At 67.1% G+C, this 13,881-nt stretch overlaps 1 protein-coding gene across 1 annotated transcript; it reads right to left on the bottom strand.

Moving 5' to 3' along the window:
* Nucleotides 1–1,899: 1,899 nt before the first annotated feature.
* B4GALNT4 (beta-1,4-N-acetyl-galactosaminyltransferase 4) lies at nucleotides 1,900–13,617 on the bottom strand. Its single transcript, XM_072759240.1, has 20 exons — nucleotides 13,291–13,617; nucleotides 10,446–10,549; nucleotides 10,005–10,100; nucleotides 9,825–9,920; nucleotides 9,639–9,729; nucleotides 9,462–9,562; nucleotides 9,215–9,282; nucleotides 8,951–9,029; nucleotides 7,805–7,871; nucleotides 7,559–7,693; nucleotides 7,360–7,469; nucleotides 7,187–7,287; nucleotides 7,006–7,106; nucleotides 6,065–6,911; nucleotides 3,813–4,120; nucleotides 3,518–3,671; nucleotides 3,336–3,408; nucleotides 3,083–3,236; nucleotides 2,665–2,791; nucleotides 1,900–2,323 (listed from the first exon to the last, which is right to left on the bottom strand). The coding sequence occupies exons 1-20, from the start codon at nucleotides 13,439–13,441 to the stop codon at nucleotides 2,200–2,202; spliced, it is 3,087 nt and encodes a 1,028-aa protein (XP_072615341.1). The 5' UTR covers nucleotides 13,442–13,617; the 3' UTR covers nucleotides 1,900–2,199.
* Between the last annotated feature and the right edge of the window lie 264 nt (nucleotides 13,618–13,881).

Raw genomic sequence — 13,881 nt, forward strand, 5'->3', positions numbered from 1 at the left:
ATCTTCTTTTTCTTTTTTGGGGGGAGGGGGCTTAATTATTTTCTACAACAGCTGCCACCAGCTAACATACTAGACATTTTCTGTGTTGTGTCTATTGTCTGCTCCCCTCACCCTTCGCCGGAAGGTAAAGTTCCAAGAGGGCCAATTCTTGTCTCTCGTGTTCACTTCTTTTCCCTTCATGCTTAACTGCTCAACATGTACTGTGTGCTCAATAAATAATTGCTAAAATGGGTTAATAAATTATGGTGTATGTATAATCCAGATTACATGGGGTTTCGCTTGAAATCTTCTCCTGCTTCCTGACATAATTTCTCTGAGGTGTTTGCTTCACCTGCCTATTGTTGACGTTTCTCTTCTCTCCTCCTCTCCCTTTTGGAGAATGTATTTCTGCAGCCAGCACTAGTTTTCTTGTTATGAAAAAGAGAAAATGCCATCTGAGCTCACACTAGGGGAGAGGAGGGCAGCATGAACGAAGGGCCCTGGTAGCTTCCGAGCAGGGATGAGGCGGGTGAGCTGCGCCCGCTGCCCCGTAGGCACTTGTGCTCTCTGGACTAGCAGCACCTGTTGTGAAGCTGGTCACAGATGACTTAGTGTCCACAAGCATCTGCTGGCCACTCTGCTCAGCGGTGGCAGGGCTGAATGTCCCTTCTAGCAGGGTCATTTCTAGAATCTTCTCAGGGCCAGAGGGTGGTGTCCATCTGGTTCTTCTCTCCCTGGGATCCTTCCTGCTGCCCCGTGTTCATGGCAAGGTACGACCTTAGATGACACCTTGGGTCAACCTCACGAGGACTGTTTGGGCTGCTGGGTTGGACAGCCTTCCCACTGAATGTGAACGAGGAAGAATCATGGCCCCAAAGGCATCCAGGCCCCAATCCCTGAAACCTGTGACCGTCACCTTACGTGGCAAGAAGGACTCTGCAGATGTGGTTACATAAAGAATACTGATAGAGATGGGAGATTATCCTGGTGAATGTGTAGTCATAGGTGTCCTCACGGGACGGAGTTAGGAGGGTCGGGGGAAGATGCGACAATGGAAGCAGAGAGGAGACGCCGGGAGCTCCGGAGTGGCCGGTGTGAAAACAGCAAGCTGCTGGCTTGAGGGCAGAAGAAGCCCTGAGCCCAGAACCTAAGCAGCCTCTTAGTGGACCGAGGGTGAAGCCGGTTTGATCTTAAAGCTTCCAGGAGCTCGAGCCTGTAGAGACCTTGGCTTTAGGACCTCGGACCCCCAGAACTATGAGACGTTTTCCGCTGTCTGTGCCGGCCACAGAGATCTCCCACAGGCAGAGCACCAGCCTCCCTCCTGGGGCTGGGACCCAGCTTCCGACAGCTGACACCCCCAGGAGGAGCCAGGCCTCGACAGCATCTTCACCTGTCAGTACTCACCCGGAGCGCCCAGAGCCTGAACTCCCACTTACGTGAACAGAAGTCAGATCAGCTCCCAGCTCCCCTCCCCCCATCACAGTGTCAACCAGCTTGAGAGGGGTTTTCTGCTTCCGGCAGCTCAGCCGAGTGCTGCCCCCAGCATGCTCCTAGGACCCTGCCCGTTCACCTTCCCCTCCTGGGACGACGGGGTCGCGACTGACACCCAAGTTCTGTTTTCAAAAGGGAGGGCAGTGCGATGGCCAAGTGCTCCTTCCCGGCAGGTGCCAAGGCCGTGCCCCTGCCCAAGGCCGCGTGCCTCCACCACACCGAGGTGGGGGGGAAGGAGGTCAGCCCACCTCCGGAGCCGAGGCTCCCGAGCGTGGCAGGGGGCGGAGGGGGCGGAGGGGGCGGTGTGGCGGCTGCAGCCATGTGCAGGCCCTTGGGGCAGGGGCTCTGGGTACCCAAGGCCGGCGGGCTCCCTGCTGTCGCTGGGCATCGCCTCTGCCCTCCCGACACAACCAGGCAGAGGACCAGTCAGAACTAAAAAAAATATTTCATTTCATTCTGAATAAAAAACGGAACAGACATAACTCTTGGAAATCCTGAAAACAATGTCGTCGCTACGGCAAAATTTCACAGAAATCATCGCACAGGGTGTGGAGACCGGCGGGCTCCACGCAGCTGTGAAGGCTGCCTCGCGGCGAAGGGCGCGGGGTGGCCGCGTAGGCCAGGCACGGTGGTGGCAGTGCCCTGCGAGGCGCCCCGTGTCGTTCGGGACCAGGCCCGGGGCCCGGCCCCCAGCCGCCACCTTGGGGTGCAGCCGGGCAGGCGGCCTGGTCACAGGCCCCCACCGCGGGAGCCCTTCCGGCTGTGCGTGCCCCACATGCCCCGCTTGGAGTGGTAGTGGTGGTAGAAATTCCTCAGTCGGAGCCGCTCCACCTCCAGCCCTGCCTGCAGGACCCTGGGCAGAAAGGGGTGTCAGGAGCCGGGGTGGGGTGGCGGCACTGCCCCCGAGCCTGTAGGATCTGGGGGGTCAGGGCTCCCACCGCGTTGGGACCTGGTGGCGATGGGGGCCCAGGGGCACCACGGGGGCGGCGCGGTCTGGGGACAGAGTCTGTAGGGCCTGGAAGTAGGAAGGGACTTGGGGACTCGGGGTGAGGTCAAAGGGCCTCTCCTCGGGCAGAGACCAAGCAGGAGGACACGGTCCCCGCAGCCGGGAGGATCCCCCAGGCTTCATCCTCCCCACTCAGGGGAACCTATGGAAGCATCCTTGGTCTCCCCGAGGGCTGGGGAGGCACTCACCTGTCCAAGAGCTCCCAGTCCTCGCCCCCCCACTGGTCGCGGAACTCCTCGGTGTTCATGCCTCCGACCCGGTCAAAGTCTGACTTGTAGATCCCGAAAAGGCCGAAGCCATTCACCTCCCAGTAACCTGGGCAGGAAAGTGCCCCTCAGACCCCTGGCCCCGCGAGCCTTCCTCCCCAGCCGCAGGAGTGGGTCCGGGACAGGGTCCCAGGTTGGAGCGGCTCCCGGGGGCACCCATCTGCGGAGCTTGTGACTAGGGTGCTGGAGGAGGCTCCTGGGGTCAGGCATAACCCTGGAGGTTCTGGGGGGACCTGGGCACCAGGAGGGGCACCGACGGGCCCAGGCCTGCCTCCGGGGCCTCGATTTTACCCTGGCGCAGGCAGCAGCCCTAGTGCTCTGGGGCCGCCCAGGGCATTACCGTGTGGGTCCCCTGGCGAGCTCCCGCAGCCCAGGCGCATGACCACGGGCGCGAAGGCCAGCTTGCCCTCCACACAGTGCTTGCGGATGCCATCCAGGATGTTGGGCGGGAAGTGAATGTGCAGGTCACACAGGAAGACGATGCTGCTGGCGTCCTGGAGGTGGAGATCACCGAGATCATAGAGGTCCCCTGGCGCCGTTCCCTCAGGCCCAGCCCTCCCTCGGCTCCCTGCCCGCGCGTCCCCTCCGCACACCTCCACGGCGTCCACGCCAGCTTGCAAGCCGGCGGAGCGCTCGAAGTTTCCGGTTCGCCTCAGGTACTGGTACCTGGGGGGGGGTGAAGGGGTGAGAGAGAGTGGGTGGGAAGTCACGGGGCAGCCCCGAGGCACAGGGGGAACCCGCGGCCCCCAGGAGGCAGGGGTGCGGGCACGGTTACCGAGGCAGGTGGGCGGCATGCAGGGCCCGCTCCACGTCCATGTCCTCGCTCTCGAAGTCCACCAGGATGACGCTGAAGTGCGAGTCACCGGTGCGGGCGTGCAGCGCGGCCATGTCCGCCAGGAACTGTGCCACCCAGCGCGCCTGGTTCTTCACTGGGGGAAGACGGGCCTGAGTCCACCCCAAGCGGCCTCTGCTCACCAGGCTCCCCCGTCCTGGAGGCTCCCCACCCCCCACCCCCCGCCCCCCGCGCACCTGGGCTCCCTCACCAGGCCCCCCCCCCCGCCCCCACGCACCTGGCACGATGAAGTGCACCATCACGTCCTGGCGCCAGGCCAGGTGCAGTGGCCGGCAGAGCTCGGGGCGGCCGTCGGGGCGCGTGGGGGCGGCAGGGGCGGGCTCCGGGCTCCGCGCATCGGGCTCGGCGTAGGTGTCAGCGTCCCCGTCCCCGGCATGCGCCCCGGGCAGCCGCAGGAACACGTACTCCGACAGGCGCCGGCGGCCGCCCCCGCGCTCCTGCAACTCCAGCTCCAGCAGGAAGCGGCTGCCGCGGGCCGAGTCTCGGCGCTTCTCCACGTTCACGATGCGCAGGAGCGCGAAGCGCCTGGGAAGCCGAGTGGCCTGGGTCAGCGCCCTTGGCCTGGGGGCGGGCGGTCCCCCCTCTGCTCGGTGACCCCCCCAGGTGGTCGGGCTCCCCGCACCCCAGGCCCGCCAGGGAGCTGGAGAAGGCAGGCCACGCGGAGCACCTCCGTCCCGCGGGGGGCAGCCACGTCGGCCGACCACCCGGCCTCCCCAGTGGACCCTCTCCTCTAGGAGGCGCTCAGGGGGCTTCAGGGCCCCCAGCGGCCGCAGGACGAGGTCGAGGTCTTCAGGTAGCCTCAGAGGGCCGCGAGCAGATCCTAAGTTGCCCTCCACGTGCCCTCACGCGGGCTGAGCCCCCTTCTTGGCGCCCGCGTCTCTGCTGGAGCCTCCAACCGGCTCCCGGTGTGCGCCTGCCGCTCGGAGGCCCCGAGGACGTGCCTGGGCCTGCCCCTGCCCCGCTGAGTGTCCTTTGTCCCCTGCCCTGCCTTCAAGCAGAGGCTGCTCATCCCGGGAAAACGGGCTCCTGCCCTGCTGCTCCCTCCCACCTGTCCTTCCTGCGTGGGCAGCGCCCCTCACTGTGGCGCCTACCTGTGTGACCCCCGAGGGGCGCCCACCCCTCCTGTCCACCCTGCCCTCCCCACGAGGTCTCCCCAGCATCAGGGATGTTCTGCTGCAGACGCCCTGGGTCTACCCGCACCCTCGGTGCTGGGGCCACCCGTCCACCGCTCTTGGGAAGCTGAGGGTCCCCCAGAAGCCAACCCCCGCCCACCCATGCTGTCCGTCCCATCATGGCCTGTCACTCGTGGCTCCTCTGGGCTTCCCATCCTGTCTACTCCTCTTCAAGGCGGGGAGACGCCGGTCTCCAACCCAAACAGGTCGAACCCCTGTCCTGCCCAGAACCTTGTACTGCAAGCAAGAAAGAGGGGTGCTGGGCAGGTTGCTCGAGGCCCACAGTGGCCCCTCCTCTGGCCTCTGCATCCTCCGGCCCCCCTGCCTTTGCCTGCCGTGGCTAGCTGACCAGATCCTGCTCCTCCTTCAGGGCTCACATGGCTCAGAACTTTCCAGGGTCTTCTGGGGGCCCAGATGGGGCCTCCCACTCTTCACAGCACTACCTATGAGGGGGTGGGGGTGCAGACAGGCCTGGAATCTCAGGACCTGGGGGAGACCAGAGACAGCAACGGGCAGGAGCACTGGGTACTTCCCTGGAGTCAGAGGGAGACCCGCTTGGAAGACCCAGTGGCACGATGCCAGGAGAGGAGGGGTCCGGGTACTCTGGGCTTGACCTTTGGCTGTGTCTGTCCCTCGAGGACAGACCCGGCTGGCTCAGATTTGTTCTTGGGTTCAGGCGCAAGGTGAGGGTGGGGTCTGGAGGTGCAGGACAGGGAGCCGGTCCTGGGTGTGTGTGGGGGTCAGGCTTCTAACAGTGGACAGGGAACCTGCACCGTAAGCAGCCCCAGAGGAGACAGGCAGACAAGACTCTGCCCCAGGGAGTGTGTGCGCCGCTCCCGGAGCCCATCACCCGGCCTTTGTAATGAGAGTCCTGTGTCTGCCCACTCTGGGTTATAAGCACTGGGCAGACAGAGACCAGGCTGCCATAGGCTGAAGTGACTTTTCTACTTAAAATACCAGTAAGTCTGGGGGAACCTGAATGGCTCAGTCAGTTAAGCATCTGACTTCGGCTGAGCCTTCGGTTTGAAGGCTCCCAGAGACCAGGGCCTGCCCTCCTCTGTGCCCCCTCTCTGCACACCCAGCAGGGCTCCCCTCCCCCCCTTCCCTGGATTCCCCTCTCTGCACCCACCAGGGCCTGCCCTCCCCTGGCCCCCTCTCCACACACCCAGTAGGGCTCCCCTCCCCCGTGCCCCCTCTCCCCCTCCCCTGCACCCCCTCTCCGCACACCCACCAGGGCCTCCCTTCCCCTGTGCCCCCTCACCCCCTCCCCTGCACCCCCTCGCCCCCTCCCCCGCACCCGCCATGGCGCGCGTTCAGCCGCTCCATGTACTGAGCCACCACGTCCACGGCCTCGGCCTCGGGCAGCTGCAGGTTCCCTGACACGTTGCAGCGCAGGTCGTTCCAGTCGGAGCGCAGCAGCTCGAAGTCCACGGCGCCCACGCTGAACGTGCGCTGCCAGTCAATGGCGTCCTCGCGCCAGCGGCCGCGCGGGGGCCCCACCGCCTCGTCGCTGTCCTCCGTGCCTGGGGCCCCGTCCTCGTCCGCCTCCTCCTCCTCCTCCTGCTCGTCCTCCCCAGGCAGCTGCGGCCCGGACACCTGGGACAAGCTCAGGAAGGAAGTCACGGGCTGTGCTTCCGACGATGAGTTCAAGCCCGCGGTGGGCGCGGCGAGGGCGGGCACGCGCGCCTGGCCCTCCCGGCTGCCCCGCGTGGCCTGCGCCCGGGCGGGGGTCCGCGGCTGCGTGGCCTGGGGGCGGCCGGTCCTGCGGCCTGGAGGCCGGGGCGGCCGGGGGGGCGCCCGCAGCTGCATGCGGGGGAGCGGCCGGGGGCGGAGGAAGACGCCGGGGAAGGGCGGCCGCGGGGGGCTGCGCGGGCCCAGGGGCGCCAGGGCCCGAAGGGGCGCGCGCGGCCCGGGGCGCACGCGGGTCACGTACACCTTGGGCGGCGCGGGCGCAGCTCGGGGGCGCGGGGCGCGGCCCAGCAGGAGAGGCGGGGGGCGCGCGGCCCAGCTCAGCGCCCGGGAGCGCCTGGGGCTCGGTGGGGTGGGGGCCGTGGCTGAGGGGAGGCGGCCGCCGCGCAGGGGGGACGCCTCCGTGGGCTCCAGACTGTCCAGCAGCTCCCCCTCGTCCTCGTCGTCCAGGAGGTCTGCGGGAGGCACGGGTGAGCCGCCGGCCCCGGGGGGGGGGGGGGGGGGGGGGGGGGGGGGCGCAGGCTGGGGGCACCGGGGCGCCTGCCTCACCATCCGGGTTGAGAAAGAGGAAGGCCCGGCGCTGCACGTCGTCCTCCTCGTCCTCCTCGCCCTCCTCCTTGTCCATCTTCATGTACTTATAGAACCCGAACCTGCGGGGGGGCGGGGCATTAGCGCGGACCCCGCCCCCCGCCCCACCGGTGCGCCCCCCATCCCCCCCACCCCCACTCACCTCTCCAAGTACAGCGGCGACTCCCGGTAGAAGCATTTGTTTTCAGTCTCCATGTGAGTGAGGCGCGTGTGGTCGTTGGGGTAGACGAAGGACAGGTACACCTGCGGGCGGGGCGCAGGGCTCAGGGAACCCCGGGGGGCGGCCTGGGTCCCGGGGGGCTCTCGGGCACTTACAAACTGCAGGCCCTGGTATCTCGCAATGGGAAAGTCCTTGACCACGTAGGTGGGGGCGTAGGCGCAGGGCTCCAGCACATTCTCCAGGCTTGAAGGCTCCACCCGGGGCGCTGTGGGGGCGTGGCCACAGCGTGAGTGGCAGGCTGCGCCCCACCCCACCTCCCAAGCCCCGCCCCCTGGGCAGGGGGTCCCGGCTCACTGAGGAAGAAGGTGTCTCGGGGGTCTGGGCGCAGCATGTCAGCTCTGGGCTCCTCCTGCGGCAGGTGCCCCCCCACGTGGCTAGCTGGAGACTGGGGCACGTGTGCCACATGGTCCATCTTCAGGGATGATTCATCTGGGGGCACAGAGGGGCACAGGGGTCCCCAGGAGTGCCCAAAGACCACTCCTCAGCTCTCTGCACAGGCATCCAGAGCCCCCCTCCCCACCGAGGCACTGGGCCCCTCACCTGTGTACAGGGAGATATAAGCAGAGCCGATGACCTCAAACTTCAGGCCCGGCAAGAAGGCTCGCCACTGGGGGAGGGAGAGAGCGGTCAGGACCAAGGTGTGGGGTGAGAACGGGAACAGCTTCAAAAGAACGGGTCTTCTCTGATGTGGGCATAGGACCTAGTTGGGACAGCCCCTTCAAGGGTGCAGGGAATCCGGAGGGTGGATGGGAGGCAGGTAAGGACCCCCTCCCCTTGCTCCCTCCAGGCCCCTCCTGATGTCCCGGGCACCCCCCTGCGGCCTGCTTCCCCATTCTGCAGCCGCGGCTCTCCTGGAGGTCACCGCGGACCCTCCCAGGGCCCGCACACCCCCCCTCACGAGACCAGGGTCCCCCTCTGTCTCCCAGTCTCATCCGCAGGCTCTGTCCCTCCTCCCTCCTCCCAGGCTGGACTTTCCAGGAGCTGTTCCAGGGCCTCTTCCCTTCCCAGCTCATCCACGGCTTCCACGAGGTCACCCCACTCCGTGCCAGCTGGGCTGGGGTGATGCCTGTCACATATGCTGGACACAGGCGACCTCCCACGGGATGCGCTGAGCACCCCCATCCCACTCTAGTCATCACCCCACGCGCAGCCAGGTTGGGCCCTCTGTCTGTGCGCACCCCTGCCCCCCCTCCTTTCCCACCTCCCTGGTTCAGGGACTGCACAAGACATCCCTCCCCCGGGCTCCAGGGCTGAAGGGGTTTTCCTGGAATGTAAACCCAATAACCGCGTCCTCAGGACAAAGCCAGAGCTGTCCCCACCCCCCGCCCCCTGGAGTTCTGGAGGAATGCTGTGTGTTGCCATCCTCTGCCTTCCTGAGATCTGGAATTCATCCCATGCAATGCAGCCCGTCCCAAATTCTCTCCTGAAGAGGACATATCCCCCCCCCCCCCCCCCCCCCCCCCCCCCCCCGTGAACGTGTCATCTCTCAAGACTACTCAAGCCCCGCTTCCTCCACGAAGCCTCTCCGAGCAGGTGGGGGCAGTCCCTGGGGGTCTGCTTTGCCAACTGGATGGGAACACGGCGGGGGCGGGGGGAAGGGTCCACACCACTGCCCTTCGGGGACTACTAGGAGCAGGGAGGGCAGGGGCAGGGAGGCGATGCTCTAAGAGGGCAAGTCACACTCACGCCCACTTCCACATGGTCCGAGCCTCGGTCGTCCTGTTTGTGCAGCAGCTCAAAGTAGTACCTCCGGGAGGCCATGAGCCTGGGGACATGAGGAGTCAGGGGGACACGTGGCCACCGTGCCCCAAGAACAGGGAGCCCAGAGATGGGGCGCTCTGGGATGGCCCCCAGCGCTGTCTGGCCAGGATAGCACGAGGGCAGTGGTTTCAGGTGTGCTGTGTGTGCTAATGTGTGCTCACTCATGCGCATGCCCCCCCAGGCACTTACCGCTTGGGTTTGGACACCTGGGAGCTGAACTTGGTGAATTCTCCAGGTGCCGTCCACTCTGAGCCGGTCTGGGGAGCGATACAGAGGGGGTGGGGGGTGGGGGTTCACCCTCTCCTTGGGGGCACCAGCCTCATCCAGTCCCCGTCCCTCAGAAGCTGGAGGTGACGGAGGCCGCAGGAGGCCTGCTGAAGACAGACGGGCGTGTGGGTGCAGGGCCGGGGCAGGCGCGCTGTGGGGTCCAGGGTACCTTGCCCACGTAGGCCACCAGCTGGGCGCCCGCTGGGCTCTCGTCTGGGCTCAGCCAGAACTCAGAGTTGTCATCTGAAGCCACAGAGAACTGGACGTCTCCTAGGCCACAGGACAGGGACTCAGGGGGGCGTGTGGCCCTTCTGACCCCCTCCCCGGCACACCCCTACCCTCGCACCATCTCTCGCCGGGTGGATGAAGCCGAAAATCCGTAGTCCGTAGTTCTTCCACTTGGGGGACACGGCCAACTTCTTGACGGTGGTGCGGGTCTAGGGGCAGGGGCCTGTGATGTCAAAGCGCCCGAACGCCCTCCGCACCCTGCAGCCCTCCCCACGAGCGGGCGCGCCCTGCCCCCAGCACTCACGTGGGGGAAGAGCGGGAAGTGCAGGTTCCTCCTCAGATGGCCCACGGCGCCTCCACACCAGTCCTCAAAGACGTGCAGATTCGCCTGCCCCTTGTACTGTGGGGCGGGAGGGGGCCTTACCTTGGGCAAAGTCCTCCCCCAGCGCGCCCCCGCGGCCCCCACAAGCCGAGCAGCGCTCACCTCTTCCCACCACGGGGGCACCTGACGAGTGAGGTTCAGAGGGGGCGGCTTTCTGGCCCCCGCAGGGAACGGCAGGTTTGGGTCCCGGCCTTCAGGCTCCAGGAAAGAAAAGGCACCGGGGTCAACGGGGACAACGCTGAGACACGGAGGTCAGGGAGGGGTCACACAAGCACACACAGCCCGACACAAACTGCACAAGGACTGCCCTGCACGCCGCCAGCCGGAAAGCCCCAAGTCCACCGTCCCCCAGGCAACACGTCCCGACGGCCCTGTCACGCCTGCCAGCCGCACCCTGGGCCAGCCCGCGAGGCACCACCTGCGTCTGCACAGGCGGAACTCGGGCCAGGCCACGCGGGTGCTGGCCAGCCGCACCCCTGCATCCATGCGCGGCCTCGGAGCCTGGGCACGGTGCAGCACGTTCTTGCCCGCGGCCCCGCTCACCACCTGCTCCTCCTCTCGGCTCTCACTGGAGTCCTCCGCCCTGTGCGTGGACAGCGCAGCGCGGACGCCCCTGCCCTCGGTCACTCCGCTCAGCTTCTCACCGTCTGTGGGCGGCACGTGGGGCATCATGGGGCACAGCCCCCGCTGCTGGGGTCCGCCGGGGGCACTGGCGCCTCCCGCTGCGGCCCCTCCGCGTCAGCTGCTCCCGGTACCCGCTGCCCCGTCGCTGTGCAGTTGCTCCCTGCCGGGGCCCCCTCCACACCTCTGTGGGCAGGCAGCCCCCGTCAAGCCCATGCGAGGTCCACAGGTCCACACTCACCTGGCCGCCCCACCGGGCTGTGTCCCCAGCAAGGCCCCCAGCTCTACCGCGCTGCACCCTCAGCTCTTGTCCCTCATGGGGTTTTGTGCCCCCCCTGCCCTCTCCCCACAGTGTGCCAAGGGTCAGTGCCGGGCCTTGCTGTCGGGACAGCCGGCACTTGTGTCGTAAGGCGAGGCTGGGCCCGGCTCATGGCACAGGTGCCACCTGCCGCCCTTGAGTGGGGGTTCGGGACCAAAGGAGCCCTGACCAGTCTGGGCAGAAGGGGGTTGCACACGCTGGTCTGGCTGTGGAGGCCTGGGCCAGCGGGACTCTGGAGGGAGATTGTCCCCCGGGGGGACCCCTTCCTAGGTCTGTCCGTGGACCCCCCATGCCCTAGCCTGCGGCAGACCACGTCCAGGACCCCAACTCCCTCAGATTCCCGGACCTCTTGCCCGAGCTGTGGACCTGAACGTCCCGCGCTGTCTCCTGGGTGGTGGGGGTGGGTGCCACACCCCGGGACCTGAGGCTCTGAAGGGAGGCTTTACTGTATCCCACCTCTGCCTCTCCTGGCACTCCCACCCAGGGCTCCCCCATCCGGGAGCCCAGCCTCTGCTCCAGGGCGAGCATGGTTTCAACCCCCCTGGCCTTCCTTCGAACCAGCCCTGGGAGCTGGATTCCTGTGTGGACACATGGCCTGAGCCCCCTCTCCGGGACAGGGCAGCTGCCCTTGGTCTCTGGCCTGTGGGTGCCCATGGTGCCTGCCCACCTGCTCCTCCTGGGTTCCTCCCTTGCCGCCCTCTGTCCAGCTGGGAGATGAGCCCCTAAGAGGCTCAGGGCCAAATCCCCACAGCCTGGCCCTGATGCTCCCTGCCCACCAAGCTCAGTCCATGGGTATTAGGGGCCTTCGGTGGTGCGGTCCCAGCCCAGGCTGCTGCCACCGTCCTGCAGGGACACAGGGCCACCTGCCACACAGGCGCTCTACGGAACACCAGGGAAGTAGCCCCCCTGACGCTGCCTCCCAGTTGTCAGTGAACATAGCACTGACCCCAATACTTGAAAAGACCCCGGGCACGTCTAGCTGCTCGGCTTCTCACAAGCCCTGCCCCCGGGGGAGCCCAAGGCAGGCCCGAGGCGGGGCTGGCCAGAGCCGAGACCCGAGGGCGCCGGCCGTTCCTGGAAGGTGCCACGTGGGAGTCTGACCTTCCAGGACCCGGAGCGGCTCCTGCTCACCCAGGAGCAGTGAGGGCAGTCTGGCCAGTGTCCCAGCCTCTCTGCTGGGGGAGCTGAGGGCAGACAGGGACTCAGAAATGGGGTTCTCACACCCCCACCCCCTCCCAGTTGCTGAGCTAGACTCCCCAGCTGCTCAGGAAGTCAAGTTGGGGAGGACTGTGGTCGCTTGAGAAGCCACAGAGGTGGCTGGGGAAGGGAGACCGGTCTTGTTCTGTGTCACCGGGTCACGCTCTGGGGTCTTGCCTTGTTTGCTGATAGCTGGAGGAGGGGGACCTCTTTTAGGGACTCAGCCTCTCAAGAGTGTGGTGGCTGTGAGGTGTGTAGACTCGGGGTTGGGACAAGCTCCAGACTCTGGGCCTGGAAGATCTGGGGGGCCTGGTGTCTAGGCACAGGAGGGTGGCCGTGGCTTCGGCAGCTGGGAGGCAGGAGTGGGAACAGGGAGGCTTGGACTCCTGGGTGGAGAGTGCCCGGCTGCTGTGAGCCACGGCCATGGGCCTGAGTCTTTAGGAAGCAAGACTCTGTCTCCCCGCCTCCCGTCCTAAGGATGCCCAGCACCCTGCCTCCTTAAGGGTCGGGGCAGTCTGCCCCGGGATGTGTGTGTGGGGTCACGCCTGCCCCGAGGTCCTTCCCTCTCCTGTCCCCCCGCCCCGCCCAGGGTCCAGGCTCTCTGCTTCTCCTCTCCCCACCGGCTTTTCAGTCCCAATCTCGTTCCTCCAGGTGTGTCACCACCTTCAAGAGGCCATCGCATCTCCCGAGGCATCCCCTGAGCTGCAGGAGCCCAGGAGCCCGACCCTCCCCTGCTGTCTCTCCCAACACTCCCCAGGGCCTGACTTGTTTTGTGGGTTCACTGTCCCCACTGGAGTGAGCTGGAGGAGCCTGGGAAAGTTCACTCCAGGCAGTTGAGGGGTCCCCAGGCTGTCTCCCTGCTTCCCCTCCGCACAAAAGCATCTCAGGCCCCTGTGAGAGGTTTGCCTGGGGCATCCCGGGCCCTACAGCGGCCCTACAGCGCCAGTCAGCTCCCTCCAAGCCCTTCCCCACCCCCGGCCCTCTCCCGGGCAGATGGGTAGACTGAGGCTCCGCTAAGGGGGCGAGGGGCGGACCTGCCAGGCCTTCTCGAAAATCCCAGCCTGCGGGGCCTGGGGGCGGGGCCTCCCAGAGCCCTCGGGAAACCCCGTCGCTCCTGGCTCCGGGTCGGATCCCCGAGTCCGCCTAGGTGGGGGGACGCTCCCCGGGAGGGTCGCGCGCGTCACTGCTGACGTCACTGGGCTCCTGGCCCGGTCGAGCCGCGCCCCCCGCCCCCCGGCGCCCCCTCCCTACCTCGCCCGTAGCCCAGCCGCTGGCGCAGCGCGCGGCCCTGGCGCACCAGGCTCAGGTGCACGTACGTGAGCCACGCGGCGCAGGTGAGCAGCAGCAGCAGCAGCAACAGCTTGATCTGCTTGCGGACCTTCTTCACCGGGAACCACGGCATCGCGCCGTCCCCGCCCCGCCTCGGGCGTGCTCAGCGGCGCCGCTGCGGCCCCCGGTTCCCGCGCGCCCCGCGCCGCGGCTCCCGGCCCCGCATGGCCCTTTGTCCGCCGCCCGCGGCCACTCGGCGCGGCCGCGACCCCGGGCTGCCCTCGGCCGCGGGCCCGGGGTGGGCGGCGGAGCGGCTCCGGCGGTGCCCCCGCCCGGCCCCGCCCGGCCGCTCGGCTCCACGCTCCTAGGGGCCGCGGCGGGACCGAGCAGCATCCACGCTGCGGTGCTACCCACCGTGAAACGGGCCCGGCCGCCGCGCGGCGCCAGCCAACCGGGGCCCGGGCAGCCCGCGGGGAGCCAATCCGCGGCGCGGGGGGCGGGGCCGCCGGGGTAGGGTGTGCCCGCCGCTCGTCTCCACGCAACGCGCGCGCATCCACCTGGGCGCGCGGCGCG

This window comes from Vulpes vulpes, chromosome 5 (assembly GCF_048418805.1).
Source record: "Vulpes vulpes isolate BD-2025 chromosome 5, VulVul3, whole genome shotgun sequence".
Taxonomy (NCBI): domain Eukaryota; kingdom Metazoa; phylum Chordata; class Mammalia; order Carnivora; family Canidae; genus Vulpes; species Vulpes vulpes.

Excerpts from the sequence above, each read along its gene's own strand:
- B4GALNT4 (XM_072759240.1), bottom strand. The coding sequence starts at position 13,441 with ATGCCGTGGTTCCCGGTGAAGAAGGTCCGCAAGCAGATCAAGCTGTTG. Across the intron at positions 7,470-7,558 it reads CCGAGACACCTTCTTCCTCA|CGCCCCGGGTGGAGCCTTCA; the intron begins GTGAGCCGGGAC and ends ACGCCCCCACAG. Across the intron at positions 7,107-7,186 it reads TCGCCGCTGTACTTGGAGAG|GTTCGGGTTCTATAAGTACA; the intron begins GTGAGTGGGGGT and ends GCCCCCCCGCAG.